This window comes from Pocillopora verrucosa, chromosome 1 (genome assembly GCF_036669915.1).
Source record: "Pocillopora verrucosa isolate sample1 chromosome 1, ASM3666991v2, whole genome shotgun sequence".
NCBI classification, from domain to species: domain Eukaryota; kingdom Metazoa; phylum Cnidaria; class Anthozoa; order Scleractinia; family Pocilloporidae; genus Pocillopora; species Pocillopora verrucosa.
The window spans coordinates 12,825,305-12,844,558 of record NC_089312.1 but is presented as its reverse complement, the minus strand read 5'-3'; the positions used below and the strand labels follow the sequence as shown (position 1 = coordinate 12,844,558).

At 39.1% G+C, this 19,254-nt stretch overlaps 2 protein-coding genes and 1 pseudogene across 2 annotated transcripts; all 3 read right to left on the bottom strand.

Moving 5' to 3' along the window:
• Window positions 1–19,254, bottom strand: part of LOC136282417 (uncharacterized) — a 36,880-nt pseudogene that overhangs the window by 12,846 nt on the left and 4,780 nt on the right.
• LOC136280237 (uncharacterized) lies at window positions 398–3,226 on the bottom strand. Its single transcript, XM_066165145.1, has one exon. The coding sequence runs from the start codon at window positions 3,038–3,040 to the stop codon at window positions 674–676; it is 2,367 nt and encodes a 788-aa protein (XP_066021242.1). The 5' UTR covers window positions 3,041–3,226; the 3' UTR covers window positions 398–673.
• LOC131770299 (uncharacterized) lies at window positions 3,573–7,011 on the bottom strand. Its single transcript, XM_066165373.1, has 5 exons — window positions 6,944–7,011; window positions 6,084–6,233; window positions 5,840–5,936; window positions 5,163–5,524; window positions 3,573–4,662 (listed from the first exon to the last, which is right to left on the bottom strand). The coding sequence occupies exons 4-5, from the start codon at window positions 5,347–5,349 to the stop codon at window positions 4,400–4,402; spliced, it is 450 nt and encodes a 149-aa protein (XP_066021470.1). The 5' UTR covers window positions 5,350–5,524; window positions 5,840–5,936; window positions 6,084–6,233; window positions 6,944–7,011; the 3' UTR covers window positions 3,573–4,399.

Genomic DNA, 19,254 nt, shown 5'->3' with positions numbered 1-19,254 from the left:
TTACTTATCCCACTATGGAAAATGAAATACCATGGCAGGTTTTTCTATGGTCAAGCCCACAGATGGATAAAATTTACCACACTTGGAAAGTGGTTTTGTAGGGAAGCATGTTAATCACAATTTCCATGGAAGGAAATCTAGATTTCCAATGGAAAGGACCACGTTGTGGTCACTTTAATTACCATGGCAGGTTTTTCTATGGTCAAGCCCACAGATGGATAACATTTACCACACTTGGAAATTGGTTTTGTAGGGAAGCATGTAAATCACAATTTCTATGGAAGGAAATCTAGATTTCCAATGTAAAGGACCACAGTGGTCACTTTAATTACCATGGCAGGTTTTTTGTAATGAGGCGAGTAGTGATTGAAATGTACTCAGGGTTCGTACCCTTTTTCAGAAACAATTTTCCAGGACTTTTCCAGGACTTTTCCAGGCTTCAGATTATTTTTCCAGGACTCCAAAATTCACCTTAACTCTTTCACTCTCATAAGTATAAAAGATTCATTTCTACTTTCAATTTCAACACATTGTCAGACATACAAATGAGAACAAAGAAAACAGAGAATATCAACTTCTTTCATTGAACTCTTAATATCTCAGAAGTAACATCAGAAATCCGTGACTGATACTAAGTAGAATTAATATTCACATCTTGGGATTCAAAGTGGGGTTAATTATTTTTCAGCTCTTGGAGCTTTCCTTCCAACTGCTCTTCAATGTCCTTTAAGACTGCCCTTTTTTCCTTGGCAGATCTTCGCAAACTGTTTGATTTGGCAACCCAAGTAAGGTTTCTTGAATCTTCAGCCCTATCTGCAAATTCATCTGCAGTCTTTAAAAGAGCCTCTATATCAGTTTCAATTTGCCGTTTTTTCTTCTTCAGCACATCAGTCCCATCCATTGCTGCCTTTCTTTTAAGCGTGTTTTCCTGGGACACTTTAATTCTCTTCTGCTCTTCTAGATAGGAAATATATTTCTGTCGCGCTCCAGCAGATGCCATAAGTAGTTGCTTTGAGATTTTTACATTGGCAAGGCCTCCAACTGATTCAATATGATCATGAATAATCCTCTGTGCAATGAACGATCTTTCCGACAGGTTCTCAACTGCCACTTCTTTGTTTACAGAAAATCCTCTTTCAACTGTGGCTTGACCATGAGACATTAGCAGCAATAATTCAACTACCCCCCATGCTTTTGCCAGTTGCTTATTACCAGCCATGTGTTCATATAACAGTGTGTCGACTCTTAAAGAGGATTCACTAGGGTCAAAATCTTCAAAGTCAGGATTACCTGCACATTCATCCAAAAACTGTCCAAACTGATATATCACCTCATCACACTCATCAGCCTTCAATCTGTGGGCTTCCACAAGAATTTCAAGAACTCTTTTCATTTTTTTGACACATCCTTCTTTCTCTGATGCCATTAGCCTTGGATCCAGACAAGACATACTTCTTACTAGTCGATAATTTATTGGTGTTTTGTCAAGCAGTTTAGAGGCTGTTTTTGCAAGAAAATCTTTACATTCCATTCTGAATTGAAGAACTTGCCTTTCACTCAATTTCCCAGATTTTTCTTTCAGCATGTGTTGTGCCACAAAGCCAACATCAACTTTCTGGTAGTCTAACTGCTGTTCTTTATCAGTGGGCTTCAACCTCAGGATCTTCAGAGGAGATGTTGCCTCGGTAACAAGTTCACCCTTGATAAACCTATTCAACAATGATTTCAACAAAGTGTACAAACTGATACTCATGAATGGCAGCATAGGTTTATCAGTCTGAAATGCTGTGAGAAAAGGATTGATCTGTTTTGCCACTGATGAGAAGAAGGCAATCTTTGCTGGCATCAAGGGATCACAGCAACTACTGCTAATGGTCTCGTAAGATTTGGACTTGGGATCAGTAACTTTCTTTGCCTTAACAGCATTAATGTATTTGACAATGTGAGGCCACACTTCCAGTGCTCGCTCGGCAACTGACACATTCTCTAACCACCGGTGCTGGCAGAATTTTAGGGGGAATACACTGCTACCAGTTATTCTAATGTAGTCTTCTCTTCGAGCCGGACTGTCTTTAAACAGCCAGTAAAGACTGGAGAGAGTTTTCTGCACCGTCCATCCAGCTGCATCACAACCATCCTTAAAAGCTCCATGCACAACATGTATACCACAACTGCCTGTGTTAAGGAGAGTGCAACTGAAATCACTCTTCAATTCTTGCTCTACCATTTCATAAAATTTCCAGTTAACCTTGGGCCCATCCATAGAGAGTTGAATCAGATTTCTACAGCTCAAGTCCTCTTTGCAAGAATGAAACTTTTGAAGCATATCCTCTGCACTAGAATGCCCAAGAAATTGTGAATCATAATAGCGAGTTTCAACTTTGTCATGATTCCAGATGCGAACATGGAAATCCATCTGCTTCTTTTGCAGTTCGTGATTCAAACTTTCATCAAACAAAAGCACATGTCCCTTTGAAGATTTGACTTTTTCCTTTAGAAGACTCTTGAAACATGGTGCAATACCAAAGCAAGAAAGATAGGAGGCCTTTTTCTCCCCACAGGTAAATTTCTTTGCAATGTCACTGTCTGGAAACATTTGCTGCACTAAGAAGTTTATATCTGTACAGGAATTATACGAATAATGGCTGCTATTCACCTTTAGCGCCCACCAAATTTCAGCAGTTAAAGTATCATTCCTCGTCACGAACCCGGACATACCTGCTGTTGTACTAGCGGCACTACTTGATACAGTCAAAGTAGAGTTGTTACTTTCAGTGGCTGTTCGAGGGGCAGCGAAAGAGCTGTTCGAGAAAAGGTTTCTTATGTCACCTGTTGTATTTCTTTGTTGCTTTTCGATAAGATGAATATGCTTCTTTCCCTTTTCGTGGCTTTTCAATGCCGATTCTCCCATATTTGATACATCAAACGCTTTCATACAAACTCTACATTTTGCTTTAAACTTGTCCGCGTCACGTTCCAGCCACAATTTATAGGAAGAGTTTTCCAACCATCGGTCACTAAACAAGCATTTCCCAGGCATATTTCGGAACAAAACATTTAAAACTCAAGACGCCCATTCACTGAGTACCCGTTTACAAAATCATGCATGCATCAAGGTTACTACTGCGCATGAGCTTATGATGATACATGAGCCCTCGATCCAGAGTTACACTCGTGTCAGTTTCGGGAAACATGAAAAAATATAGATGCGGTCATGCGGTCAAAACCAGAAAGGAATACGTTATAAAAATACTAAAAAAACTTTGCTCATTTGTTTTAGAGAAAACTTTATTACTTTGTTCAGTTTAACAGATTTCCAGGACTTTCCAGGACCAGCATTACTTTTCCAGGACTTTCCAGTCCTGGAAAATGCGATAATAAAATTCCAGGACTTTCCAGGATTTCCAGGACCCGTACGAACCCTGTGTACTAAGTGGTGTATTTTAAAGTAAAAGTCACAACAAAGAAGCATTTAAGTAATAAAATTTATAATTTCGTATATGCAACAATGTACTGTAACTGTAAAGTACAAAAAAAAAAAATACCAAGTACATTGAAAACCAATCTGGTAGTTAAAAGATTGCGACTGAGGAACTGACCCAGCCTGTACAAGAAACCTTTTCCTTTTTAAGATGATCTCTGACCCTAGGCCAACTTCCAGATGAGCAATGTTTAAGATTAAGAGCACACACAATTGCCCAGATAATGGAGTTCTTTACTAGCTTTTTTAGTTGTTTCAACCGCCAAAATATCTTGAAGATCTCTAAACAATTGCAACTGACAGGGTTTCAATGCATTATCACAGGATGCCTGTGTGACTTTCAAAGTGAAAAACATCCATTACTTCAACATTAAACCGTATGTTGGATAAAAGGCAATTGTGTAGCTCTGATTTATATATAAGCTCAACAATTTTTACAAAATATGATCAACAGAAAACATCAACATTATTTGTCCATGTACATGAAAGGAGTCCATACATTTACAGATAATTTTTTTTGGCCACTTTTAACTGATCTCTCCTTTGTCCACTTCCACATAACCATGTTCCAGGAGAGCATTTGCTGTTGCCGTTATATAGGTCTTTTTGTTTTTCCTTTTAGGAAGTTTAACACAACATTCTTGAGATTTTTTAATTCCTTGGATCTTTGTCACAGATGGCTTGACCAATGAAACCATACTAGTATCGCACAGTCACATGATGCCTGTACATGTGTGACCAGTTCTGTAGTCAGGCTCAACATTTCTTACAAAATTTGATCCATAGTAATTTAACATCAACATGTGTCAGTTCTGCAGTCACTGGCTCAATTATTCTTACAAAATATGAACCATAGTAAACATCCACATAATTTGCACATGTCCATGTACATGAAAGGAGCTAGCGCTGTCTATACATTTAGAGATCAATCTTTTTGGCCACTTTCAACTGGTCTCTCCTGAGGTTGGTAAGGTCTCCCTCTTTATCCACTTCAACATACCCATGTTCCAGGAGAGCATTCGCTGTTGCCCTTGTATAAGTGTTTTTATCTTTGCCTCTTAGGAGGCTCAGCCCAAACAATTTTTTGAGCTTTTCTAGTTCCTTGGATCTTTGGACATGCATCACAGATGGCTTGTCCAAGGCAACTAAAATAATGCAGTCGCACGATGCCTGTGTCAGTTCTGTAGTGGAAATTAAATGAAAAGATAAATTAGATTAGATACTGGCATAAAACAATCACAACAGAATACATTTCTATAACTAAACTGAATGCGGCACCCCCTTTATATACTAAATTTATAAGTTTACAAAGAACTTTTGCACCAGTTCTAAAGTACTCCCACTCTCCTGCATGCAGGGAAGAAAAAACATTCAGAAAACTTACAAACCATATTGGCAAACAGTACACAATTGGCCAAATGCAACATTTGTCATAAAAAAAATGATGTCATACATTGAATTCTGGGTACATGGATCAGTCATAACCTAGTTTGCTTTTCATGAATTACTAGGAAATTTTTTAAGAAAGTGTTTTGCTCTCAGATTCTCGTACAAACACAGTAAATTTGAGGCTGACTGATCTACCTACCCATAATTCAACACGTCACAGTTGCCATCATGAATTGAAGTCAAGAGCACTGCATTTACCCAGACAAATATTATGAAGTGTACGTGTACTTACTTGGGTTAAAATAGGCCACATATTCTTTCCTCTTTTTGTCGTAGATACTGGGGGGAGGTGATCCATTACTACTGCTTGATTCACTTGCACTAATTGTACCTGCTGTGTCTGCACTTTCACTTTCACTTTCACAAATCTTTGCAACTTTCTGCGCCCTTCTTCGTTCTCTCATATGTGTAAGGACCATTTCTTTAATAGCTTTTTGGCCAAGGCCATACTTCTTAAAAGTGAATTGCTCGTCATTTCCCAGAAGTTCAATAAATTTCAACAGATTTGAAGATTCGGAGGTAGTTTTCCCAAATGATGGGGTTTCTTGGTCTTCTGGCCATTATTTAGACACCTCCATCATTATCATCTTCTTCCTAAAAGATATGAAGAAATGCCACTGGTGACTTCTCAACACGTATTTGAGTAGTGTGTATGTTCTGTTTCAATTTTATCCTTGGTTCAATTTTCATTTTCCTTTGTTTTAAACTCATTGTCATATCATTATCATACTGTACATCACAATGCCAAAGCAAAGGAAAGGAAAATAACCAAGAATAAAATTGAACAGCAATATTTACACTTGGGGTATTCCTGCTTAATATTACAACTGTACTTTCAAGTGTTCAAACAGACTATCATTTCCATGAGTTAAATAACTAAAATGTACCTTCGTAAATATATAGACCTACTTGGTGTTATAAAGGGCTTTATCTTCTAATGTCATCTTTTTTTTTTCAATGTGTGTGAGTAGCCTGTCCATAGGTGTGGTAGAGTCACTAACTTGTTCTATAGAATACAAAAAACAAAACATTAACATCAACATTGTACTTCACATAATTTTGAACTTGCACGACAAGTGATCATAAACAATTCTTTTGTTCACAGATAACTTCTACAAATGTGGTTATATTCTAACCAATATTTTCACTTAACCTTTAGAATTGATGCTTGAAGGAGTTGAACCAAGGAGATTATTAATTTCTTCAAGTAGAAGAATTCGTCTTCGCATAGTCTTGACGCCAATTTCCTTCAAGTCAGCACGTTCACTGATGCCTCTAAGAGCTTTCCCACATATTTTCTCAGCTAAAATAAACAACAAGAATGATTTCATATTGTCTTTATAATCAGTCGCCCAAGTAAATGTTCCATTATATGTCTGAAGGAAATATTAAAAGGAGATTAAATTTTAGTTATATTTTAAAGTCTGTTTTGTGAACAGTTTGTCACGGCTGACATGTATTTTAATTCGTAAAATTGTCCTTCAGGATGTCTTTTTGTAATAAAAGAAAACTTCAGGAAATAATTATTTGTCAAAATTTACTGTGCACATGGTTTATTTTTTTGTCTCGTGCGTTTGAATTAAATGCCGTAAAAAAGCCAGGTTTTTAGGGGGTAGGTGCGCGCTAAGTCCCCAGGCGTCAATGGGTTAAAAAAGGTTGACTTTGAAAATTTTATGATCACTAATGAAAGAAATGATGCCTAGCGAAAGATGTTGCCGATCAAACTTACACAGATTAGCTAAGAAGCGAGACATTTTCGTACAGCAACTCGTCGGCTTTCTTGATACTAGAATTAAATTTACAATTCCCTTCCTCAAATGATCTAGCATCAAGCAACCTTCCGAAACAAGATGGCGTCTGAAACCGTGAAAACAATATTCGCGCCATTTTTTTCTCCAGTGGATGGTTTCAACAAGACCTACACTTTATCAGTCAACTTGAAAGATACTTGGTTTCATTTTAAATGTTTGTAATTATAAGGTCGTGTAAATGATTTAATACTAAAGCACTGACCTTTGACGTCGACATTTTCCTTGCAGTCCTCGGCGCCCAATGATGCTGGTTCAATTGACGGTTCAATCTTCGATTTCTTTGAAACCGTTCCTCCTTTGGCAGAGTCTGGAAGTTTCCTTGCATTCCACTTCTTGAAAATCTTGCAGACTTCTTTTTTATTTATTTTTTATTTTTATTTATTACAATTTAATGGCACATATAACTTACTACTTACTTACATACTTACATTAATAGATAATAATACAAAAGAGTAAAAGGAAAGGTGCCATAAGGATGGTCCGCAAAAGAGATAAATCCCCATGCACGGCAGACCACCTTTAACAAAAAAAAAACAAATCCAAACTAAAATCAGTCAAATCTTGCAGTCAAGTAATCCCTTACACCCCTTTTAAAACAAGAAACACTTGGAGCCTGACGGACCGATAGTGGCAGCCCATTCCACATGTGGACAATCCTATTAAAATAGCAAAACTTAAAAGTATTAGTCCTCGCGTAGTTCTTTTTTAATTTAAGTTCGTCCTTACCCCTCAACGAGTATCTTTCCGAATGCGAATAAAATTGGATATAAGAGGATATATCTATATTAATATACCCATTAAGAACTCTATAAAAAAATAGTACATCAAAAAAGAAGCGTCTGTCCTCTAGAGATAACAGGTTCAGTTGTTCTTTACGAGTGTTGTAATCATCATCAGTTTTTAGAATAAACTTGGTGGCTCTTCGCTGAATCCTTTCCAATCTGTTAATGTTTCTAGCCGTGAAGGGTGACCAGACAATAGTACAGTATTCCAATTGGGACCTTACCAAAGCACAGTACAACCTTCTTAACGTGTTAACATCTTTCATACCCTTGCATGTCCTTTTAATAAGGCCAAGAATCTTGTTAGCCTTGCTTGATATCTTATCAACATGAGCATTCCAGGACAACTTGTTACTAGTAACTAATCCAAGATCACAGAATTCAGATGTTTCTTCCAGAGAGCTCTCATTCAGCTTAAGGTCAGAACGAAAAGGCATACTTTTTTTCGTGATACGCATCAGTTTGCATTTCTTTACATTAAAATCCATTAGATTTCGCTGACTCCAGATGTGTAGATTATTCAGGTCAGATTGAAAATCATGTTGGTCTGATGTACAGTTTATCAGTCTTGATGTTTTACAATCATCTGCGTACAGTGCGATTGTGTTTCCAGGCATAACCACATTAGGCAAATCACTAATGAATATTACAAAAAATAATGGCCCTAGTAGGGAGCCCTGTGGTACACCGGATGGGATGACAGACCAGGCAGAACTCTGTCCCTCAATAACAACCCTTTGCTCTCTGTGGGTCAAATAATCCTCGCACCATCTTAGTAGGCTACCAGAGATGCCGAAATTACACAACTTCAGAAGGAGTATATCGTGTGATACTCTGTCAAATGCCTTAGAAAAATCTAAGAACACAACATCCACCTGTAGTCCATCATCCAAGGCCTTTGTCCACTGATGGTGTGTTAATACCAACTGGGTAGCACACGAGCGACCCCTTATGAAACCATGTTGCCAATCTGTCAGGTAAGGGGCCACATGAGGATATATGGCATTATATACAATCTTCTCTTGGCATTTACTTGGAATCGATAACAGGGATATAGATCGATAATTCTCTACCACATCTTTAGCATCTGATTTAAACACAGGAGTGACATTAGCTCTTTTCCATGAAGAAGGAACTCTCCCACACCTGAACGACAAGTTAAACAGTAGAACCAATGGGTAAGATAGCTCCTCTGCACAGTCCCTCAATATCCTCGCAGGAATGCCGTCTACTCCAGTTGCTTTATTAATGTCTAAGTTGCAGAGGATATTCTTTACTTCACTGTACGAAGTGAATATATCCATCAATAAGTTAGGGTTGATCACATCAACATGAGAGCTGTCAGAGTTTGATGTTTTTGTAGAGAACACGGAGCTGAAGAATTCATTGAACAGGGAAGCTTTTTCCACAGGATCTTTAGCAGACCTGGCTTTGCCAGAGTAAGTTATTACTTCTGGCAGTCTCTTGCTCTTGGATTTAAGAGAATGAAAAGACCAAAACTTCCTTGGATTAGTCTTCAGCTTATCCGATAGAGACTTTAAGTACTGGAAATACTTAAAGGAGATAAGACGTTTGGTCTGTTTCCTAAGAAATTTAAACTTTGTTGTCACCTCAAGAGAAGCATTGGCCCTTAAACGCTTCCACAAGACTTTCTTTTTCCTCACTAACTTTAAGACCTCTTTATCTATCCATGGAGGTCTTGGCTTGCGTCTAAGCTTCATCTTTGGTACATGTTGATTGACTGCCGCGAGAACAAGATCTTGGAAATTCGCCGTACCTGAGTCAATGTCCTCACAAGATATATAGGAATCCCATAAAATGTGAGAGAATGTATTTCTTAGACCATCAATGTCAGCTTTATCATATCGGTAAACTAATCTTTGACTGTTTTTGGGCCTGTTGAACTTTTTCTTGATCGCGAAACAGACTGGGAAATGGTCTGAATCAAATCCATTTGGGTGCACAGTAGTTCCTTCGATGAGTGATTCATGATTCGTCAACACAAGGTCTAAGATGTTACCAGATGATAAGGTATTAGTGGCACTGGGACGGGTGATATATGGGTTTGTTTGGGTGAGAAAATGGTCATCCAGGATTTCACAAAAAGTTTCAGTCAAATTGTCTAAGCTAGTTGGTGATCCAGTAGACCAATCGACACAGGGAAAATTAAAATCGCCAGTGATAATTAAATCAGCGATTCCTGTACCAGAAGCTTTATTGAGAAATCTCCTGAATTCATCCAAGAACGTCTCTTCGACGTCTGGTGGTCTGTAAAAAACTGCAAATAATAGACATCGTGTATTACTGGTCTTTAATTCACAGGCTAGCATCTCCGCATTTACCTCAAGATCGTGTCTCCGTACACATGGCAGGTGTGATTTAGTTGCGAGCAACACTCCTCCACCACGCTTACCACGTCTATCCCGACGATGGATACTATAACCCTCAAGATGTAGATCACGGTCATCAAATTCATTGTCTAACCAAGTCTCCGTCAAGGCAACAATGTCAAAGGAGTCCATTAATAACAGAGCATTTAGGTCGTTGATCTTGTTTCGAATACTCCTCGTATTTAATAGTAAGCACTTAGAGAAGCCATTAGCAGAGCGAGGAGAAGATTCCGCAGAGACATCAGAGCTTAAGCTTACATTCTGCCCAGTTGAGAAGGACGATTCAAAGAATGAATCAGTGAAGTTAAAAGGCCACCCACAATTTTTGTCACAGAACCACTGCTCATCAGAAGACCCCAAGTCAATATAAGCCTGTAGATCCATGGTAATGCACTTTAGGTGGAACCATTTGTTACAACCATCGCAGAGAATCCCTTTCTGATTGGAGCGAACCGGCTTCGTACATACATCACAAGGGCACTTCCAAAGAGGTTTTTTGCGAGTTGTGGATAATCCCGGAGATAATGACTGTCCTGGTCCAGGGTTTATTTCGATGTCTCCACATTGTACCAATCTTGAGATATTAAATGTAGAAACAGAATTGGGATATCGAGTTAGGTCTGTACCAAAATATCCCTTCGCACGTGTTCCAAGATGGCGGACTCGCGATGTCAGTGCAACAAAGAAGTTTCGAGTCGTCTCCAAGCCTATGACGCCTCCAACAGGATGCAGACAAGTCTTGGGATGAGATAGTCGTATTTTGAGGAAAGTAAAACTATTGCAGGCTAAGAGACAAACTAAAAAAACGGTAAAGACAGGAGAGAGGGAAAACTTACAACCAGCCGCCATGACTACCGCTGACCATTGACTTCTTGATCCGTTTCACTTTCAACGGAATAGCTCGGACTTGACTGCGTAAATGGCGTGAAATCTTGGTCCAGAACTCCAACTTCTTCTTCCGAATCGACCATCTTCTCGCAGAAACACAAACTTGTGCAGCAGCCGAGCAAAGAGCACAAAATTTCGTCTGACGTGCAGTTTTGATCCCATTTCTGGCGGGAAACGACACGACTCACGCGGAGCTTTCTCATTGGTCGAAATTTCAGTATCCGCTCAGTGATACCATTGTCATTGAGCCATTTGAGACATGCACATGTTTTCAAGTACAGGATCTGATAAGAAAAGTCATGCTTTATCCATTTCAACCTGGAAAGTTTGCTGTTGTGGATCCCATGAGATCAAGAATCCCTATTCCCCAGGTCCTTGTACCAGTGTCTCCCCAAGTGGGTGAAATGGTGTCTGTTCAAGGAGGTGATGAAGAATTGTGGAGAGCTGAAGTACGAGCTGTAGACCATGGACATAAAACAATCAGGGGTTATTTCTTTGTCAAACACCATCAGTGGAATGAAAATCAGTTGTGGAAAAGGGAATCCATGGGCCATGCTATGGACACCATTCACTTTAAGAGCATTGTCAGTATACTTGATGGACAGTGGCATGGGCCTTACTGGAAGGACAATGGATATTAGACTTAATTTGAATTTGTGTATTCCTGATTATCTTTTACATTCCACTGTATGCAAATAGGGAAATGTTGTATCTCCATCATGGATCTATGAATTCCACTCCACAATTGTCAACTGAAGTAAATTTTTGCAACAAAGAATACAATTCAATGAACAATTAAATTTCTGCAAGCCAGGGAGGAATTCTGTTTTCCTGCCTTTAAAAAATTCACTTACATGTACTATAAGAAACTGAAACTCGTAGTAGTCATTTCAAACAATTTCCATCATTGAAATTTTAAAATCCAAGTTTACTTAGTTTGGAAATTTTAATTTCCATGACAACTGTGGATTTTTTTTTTCCATGTTAAGTAATGTCAAACAATTTCCACCATTGGAAATTTAAAATCCAAATTAACTTAGTTTGGAAATTTTAATTTCCATGACAACTGTGGATTTATTAATTTCCATGCTTAGTAATGTCAAACAATTTCCACCATTGGAATTTTAAAATCCAAGGTAACTTAGTTTGGAAATTTAAATTTCCTTGACAACTGTGGAATTTTGAATAACCATTAAATGGAACTTCACAATTTTCCATGCAAGGATATTGACATTTTATTCTTTGGATTTTTTAGTTTCCATACATCACATGGAGATTAATTAACCTGATGTGGATTTTGTATGGATATTTGCATCCTTTGAAACTTAACCTCAAAAAACCACAAAATAACCACATTTGGTTTTTAAACAGACTGTGGAATTTTTGAAAACCATACAAAAACCACAGTGAAGTCTCTGTGGAAATTTTGACTTTTTTCCAGTGCTCCCTGAGGGGAATCACCTTGAGCAGCTTGAAACCTGACAAGAAAACAGTACTTTAAACCCTTAACGAAATGTCATGTTTTAATAGTGCTTACATGTTCGTAACAATGCAAATTTCAATGTACTGCTAAATACAATTACACAAAAAAATGTTAACCAAAATACAGTGTAATACACGATGTCTGTTCAGCTGGACTTAAACCGAATATTTACAACAATGTTGATGAGCATTTCTGATCTATTGACAGCATATCAAATGATAAACCTATCAAAATTCAATAATGCTCAAGTGGAGCACATATCACAATAATACTCAATAATACTCGTTTTCTCCTGTTTCTCTGACAAGGAATTCACTTGAAAAGGGAAAAACAAAAGACTAATATTAGTCAACTGTCTGCCATTGTCATATCTGAAGAAGGCAATAGCGGAAATAACACGATAGAAATGGATTTACATTACAATACCTGCGCCATCCGCCAAGGTCGCCATCACAAACACGAGGAGAAAGGTGGACCACTTTCTTCTGCACAGCGGTCTTCATGTTTATTCATTTAAGACAACTTAAAATTGACCTGTTTCGTTTGCAAAGTCCCCTGTTTTCCCCGCGGTGCAAGGCTTTTGGAAAACAAACCTCCCTCATTTCCCCCGCCTCCAGGGTAAGTTAATCGTTCAAATCCCCGTATAAGTCCCCATTCAATGTTGAATTTGCCCGGGGTCCCCCCCCCCAGGGGATGGCCGATGCTAGATGCATTACCTCTGAAATCCTCCGGCAGAGCAACACCTTCATCCATATTAACGCTGCTTTCTTCCGTATTTACACTTGTCGACATATTTGGGGGGCTAAAAGAAAAATAAAACTCTTTCCTACACTACAAAACCCCAGACCTTCCAACCCCCATCACATGCAAATCTGGAGGTTTTAAAAAAAAAAGCCTAGAGAAACCTGGAGATTAGGACCTCAAACCTGGAGACTTCAAAAATATGCGTCAAATAAAAAAAACGACGACAGATTATTTGTTTCAGAGTATTCCTTACCTTCTCAGTGTTCTCTGTTGTAGTCTTTCGCTGCCTTTTTTGCAGAGCTGAGAAGATTCTCATCAGGGTTGAACTTAAAACACGGTGAGGTTTCCTCTGGGTACTGCAACTTCATTGCCAGTAAATTCGATAGAGTTCCCTCCAGTTTAAGGGAGGACCGACTATCTGTTTTGTTCTTGCGAACCATGCTGAACAGCCTCTCCTCCCCTGCATTACTGTGTGGCAAAAGTACAACCAGCTCTGCCACCTTCTGAAGATGGCAAAATCTTTTTGCTGAGGATTCAGGAATTACCATTTGTGACATGTACCACCAGAGAATGTCTACTCTGTAATGGAAAATTTCCTGATCATTAACTAATCCATCAACAACTTTAGCTTCCTTCCAAGCAATCACACCAATGTCTTCATCTGTTAGAGACTGATAATCACGAAATTCATCATACATCTCATCAATGTTAACAGTGTTCAAGGCTGATTTGAACCTGGATAGAAAGTATTCTACACTCTCCCATTTTGCCTGACTACGTTTCTGAACGTTGATCCATCTTGCATGCTTCAGCAGCTCATCAGTAATAGGAAACTTGCTCAAAACATATTGGAAGGCTGCCTTGAAATATTCATGTGCTGCTGTTAAGAAACGAGTGTAGGCTGTTTGAGATATTTCCCCTTGATTAAGTAGCCTCTGTAGTGTAAACTTTGTCGTCCCTCCTAAGTGAATTTCTGCAAGGGGTATATAAATTGTTGGATCTTGCAAATTAATTTCATTAAGTGGTTTCTTCATGACCTCCACCTTGATAACACGATTTCCAAGAGTATTTGCAAGTTTTATGACAGAGTCATAAACTATGTGAATGGATGGCTCGTCTGACTGCAAAAGTTTGTTAAAATTTGTAAACAGTGGGATGGAAGCATTGTGAAAAAACAGGGAAACTTCTGTGAGTGGATTTTCAAAGGCTTTCTGTAACCTCTTGAATCTCGCATCACCAGCATCTTCACTCAAAAAGTATGACTTCAATCCAGTATACTTTTCAAGTGTGCGTTGAACGCAGCGTTCTAAAGAAAGCCACCTGGTAGAAGAATGCTTCAGTATCTTACCATACTCCTGGTTACAAAACTGCATGTACTCAAGTAGGATCCCTTTCCGTTTTGTGCTTTTATCAAACCAGTAATACTGATCAATAAGAAGCTCTTCTGCACTGATTCCTATAATCTTTGCAAATTCGTCATGAGCTCTACTTGCTGCAATGTGCGCCAAATGGCAAGGACATCCCAATACATAGGTCTCTGGATTTTTTGCTTTGAAGTGGGATGCCAAAGAATTGTGAGCACCCACCATTGAATTAGTGTTATCTACTGAAAGGCTGACAACCTGATTCCATGGTATTTCATCAGTCTCTAACTTTTCCTGGACAACACCAAAAAGAGTTTCTGCTTTTGACGCATCCCTGCCACTTGTCACACACATATGATAAAAATGAGATGTAACAGTTTTGGCTCTTTCTACATCGAAAATTCTTACGGTTGCTGGATTCATCTTTTCAACATCTGTATCACTCGACCCATCAATTCCAATACTGAATGGATGTTTCTGACAGTGCTGTACAACATATCTGTGACAATGTGGTCCCAGAGCCTTATTGATGATAGCCATAGTCTTTGTTCTTGCACATCCATACTGCTTAGCAATTTCACTGTCTGGAAATACTGCCCTAAACAATGGCCCAAGGTGATCTGAAGTTGCAAGTGGGAGGTTATGCTGGATCAGAAAATTTGTTGTTAGGACTTCTGCTCTGGTAACTGCACTTTGTATAACACTACCGCCTGAACCAAACATGCCCGCTACTGATGGCTGATTTTTCGCTGCTTTCGTCGATAACTTGTGAGATTCTGTATTACAATGATCTTTCACGTCTTTTAGACCCTGGTGGTCACAGCGTATTGTCTTGAGACAAGGCACACAATAAAAAGAATGCTTGTCGTTTCTTACTGCTTTCACGGGATATAAATTGCTCCACTCAACCTTAAATGTCGTACGATACTTAGCTGCTCCAAGGGTAGCTGGTTTCCTTTTCTTCGCGGTAGATGGCTGAGGTTCCGAAGTATCAGAGTCATTTTGAGAACTTGTTTCACTCTCGTGTGCTGGACGACGAGTAGCCATTTTGAAATTTGTGTTCGATGGTTAAGCTTTCCCAGAAACCTTAGCGCACCGATGTTTCATTAGAATGAGGCTGGCATTGGGCTCATTCTTCGGCCGTGTCTTGGTGCGCCCGCGATCCTCTGGTAGCGGTGAGTAACCTGGGCGCAACAAGACACGACTGGAGACTGAGCCTAGCATTGGCGCCATTTCCCTCGCAAATTAGTTTTGATGCCTGATTCGGCTGTTATGAGCACAGATTTTTTTGCTATTCCTTCATACCTTCCGGAATTGTTTGGCAATTTTAAAACTTTCTGATTCACCGTGAGATTAAGGGGCAAAACCGTGAGACCGTGAGTTGACATCCCAAACCGTGAGTCTCACGGTCAAACCGTGAGGGTTGGAAGGTCTGAAACCCGGAAAAAAGTGCAAAACACCTTCGCATCACTGACAAATGGCGTAAAACCCGGGCGCAAAATGGCGGGAGAATTTTCGTTCTCTCGCGCATGCATAAAGCCATGAACCGCTGGTCACCATGACGTCGGCTCCGGGATGGAAGATTTGTCGCGGGAAAAAATGGCGTGCAAACAATTAGACGAAGACACTTGCCCTTCCGTTTGCTTTTGTACAGTGAACCAAGAAGCGATAAACATAAATTTAAAATCAAATGGTCATGTTCATTGTCCTTGTGAGGTGTGCACAGGCGAGCCAGTCTATCCTACAACAGCATGGAGACACCTTCAGCGATCGAAGAAAGCCAAGTTTTCGAATAACGAAGTTCAAGATGAAGTTGATTGCTGTTTCACGGCAGAACCGGTGAACATTGAAAGTCGTACGGGAGAAAGTGTTGACAATTGTGAGCAAATTACAGCTTACGCGTGTGGATTTTATTCAGAAGACACTCCTGATGAATTTTGTAACTTTGCTGAAAACGTAAACGATGTTGACGAAATGAACTCCATAGGCAGCGACGGAAGTTCAAGTTACAGTGAGTTTAATGGAATGGATAACTGGGAAGAAATTGATACCACCGGGCCTGATGATGATGTTTATGATCATGATGTTGATAATGGAAACGATGAAGAAGGGGATGATGTTGATAAGTTCATTTTTAATGCAATTTTACGAGCTGTTGAAATGAAGGATCAAATGGCAATCTCTATACAGAATTTTGAAGACCTCTTAGACTGGGGAAAGAAACTGTATTCCAGAAACAACAATAGAGTTGATGAGGCGAACACTATCTGGCCTTCCAAATGGGATGAAGTATGTTCTCTGCTTGAGACCATTGGATACAGCACCCCAAAACTGTACTGGGTATGCTTAGACTCAAGCCACCCCTGTCAGTATGGTTTGCTTCAAAATAAAGAAGAATGTTGCCCTTATTGTGGAAAACATGGAAACATACCTTATTATTACCTAAGCATCATAAGCAAGGTTAAAAGGTGGTGTTCCTCTTCTTCAATGTGCACGAAAATGACTTCTCATTGGCAACAAAGGGCCCACTGGTTGCCACCTGATAAAAAAATAGGCAGGGGTCAGGGCCTCAAAAAGGAGTTCTGGGATGGAAAGCGTTTTGCTGAATTGTCATACTTTTGGAATGAGGATGAAGAGTGGATTCTCCCTGTTAAATGTCCACAACTTGACTGCAAGACTGTTATTTCTGCTGAGGTTATCACAAGCTCACCTAAACTTGCTGGTAGTGTTAATGAGTGTGAAATAGAGTGCCATGAATGTTTTCATACTTTCATATACAAGATCCAAACAACTAGAGGAGATCCAAGGAATATTGCATATGATGGTTAGTACAATGTTCATTTGTTAATAATCCATTTCCCCATTTTTTGTTCAATTTTTCAACATGTCCCCAGTATTTAGATGTATCATAGAAGCAATCTGACATTAAGCGTACACAAATAATAGATATATCTTGGCACATTTCAAAATATCAGTTAACAAACATATAGTCCTATTATTCATATGCCCTTTTATTTTTTACACAAAGCTTAAATAACAAGAAACCCTGTGGGTTCATAGACGGGTCTTGAAACTATTTCCATATCTGAACTGAAGGAATCAATGAACATTCTGATTAGAACTGAACAAGGCTGATAAATTTGGTTTATAAAAAATGGGAGTGTTAAAATATATAAAAAAATTAATAATTACTTCACTACTTCTCTTGTTCAAAAAGTATTGCATTATCCTATAGTGTGGCGACTGTCACACTATAGGACAATGTAATACTTTTTGAACAGGTACCAGTTACTCACTGGCTCCCATAATTGATCTCCAGGGTCATTTGCCTGATGAGCCACAAATTTGCATTCATTTCAAAAGTCACATTGGCATCTTTTTTTTTTTTTTTTTTTTTGGCACTGACCAAGAACTGATGCAGAATTTCAATTTCAAAGATGCCACATTGGCATCTTTGAAATTGAAATTCTGCATCAGTTCTTGGTCAGTGCTTCATTCAGCCCATTGCAAATATACTGTAAAATACTGTATATCTGTAGGGTGCAACATGTAAATTCGTAACATTCCAGCCCTTCCTTTAAGCAGGGAATGTTCATATAAACTGCTGAGCAACATCTGTCATCACCTAAACTCAAGTGGCTGATGAAAGATGACCCGTTCTGAGCGAATGAAAATACGTAGCCTTGAATAACATCCCTGGAGTAAAATCCTGAAGCAGAGCATGAGATGGGTGTGGCCGCAGGTGGCCTGGGCCCATCTTATTAGATCATTAACATTTCTTAGACAGCTGGGTAGACCAAGTTATTACAGAAACCAGTCTTATTGCTTACAGTTGAAGCTTGAGATCGATAAGCCACTCAGAATTACCCTTATCCATGCCTTTTGCTTAATAAACAAACCTTTTCTTTTTTTTCAGCACATTGGGATGGATGGCAACCATTTAGTTCATCACTCCGTGGTTGTGGAGCAATTGAGATCACTATAGCAACAATGTCAAAGGTAGAAAGGTGCAAAGCTGAAGAGGTGTACGTGGTAGGATTTGTACCGTCACATATGCTTCCAAAGAAAAGTGCAATTTCCTTAGATCCTTTTTTGGAACCACTTATAGTGGATATAGAGGACGGCTTCATCAATGGCATCCAAGTCAATTATAATCTAGCAACTTGTGGTAAACCTGCTGGAAGAACAACCATAAGACATTTAATTTTGTGTTTTTCAGGGGATCACTGTGGCTTGTGAGAAGTTGGGAAATTTATTAAGATGGGGAAATCAGGTTGCCAGTGTTGCAAACCTGAAAGTGTGTATGCTGCAGAAACACTCCACTACTATTACCCCAACTTCCGAAAACAGGGACGCTATCCTGCAGAAAAGAAAAGTATCCTTGACAACTTGGAATTGTTAAGTGAAATAGCCACAGAGGAAAGAAGCAGTGTAAGACAGCAACTCTCCAAAGAGAGTGGCTACACTGGACTGTCAATCTTGCATAGACTGCATAATCTTTATGGCTTTTTGTATGATAGAGACTTGGTTTTTGATGAGATGCATATGATTCATCTTAACATTGTCAAGAATGCTATTTTTAAGTTGAAAGAAGATGAGGACAATGCAGTTGACTGGGCTAAAGCAGATGAACGCTTAAATGATTTTCCATGGACCACAGAATTCAAAAGTTCACGCATCCCAAGGGGTATAGAGAAACGTCTTGGCTACTGGAAAGCTGATGATTTGAACAAGTTTGCTTTTCCAGCATCTGAGATTGTGTTCAACGGACTTCTTTCACAAGATCAACAAGAAGAATGGCTATGCATTGCGCGAATGGTGGAGTTTCTCCAGAACCATGCAAGGCATGGGTGGACAGAAAA

Bases quoted from the DNA above. Each gene is read 5' to 3' on its own strand.
- LOC136280237 (XM_066165145.1), bottom strand. From the start codon at position 3,040: ATGCCTGGGAAATGCTTGTTTAGTGACCGATGGTTGGAAAACTCTTCC.
- LOC131770299 (XM_066165373.1), bottom strand. From the start codon at position 5,349: ATGGTCCTTACACATATGAGAGAACGAAGAAGGGCGCAGAAAGTTGCA. The intron at 4,663-5,162 runs GTAAGTACACGT...TTTCCACTACAG, and splicing joins TGTGGCCTATTTTAACCCAA to AACTGACACAGGCATCGTGC.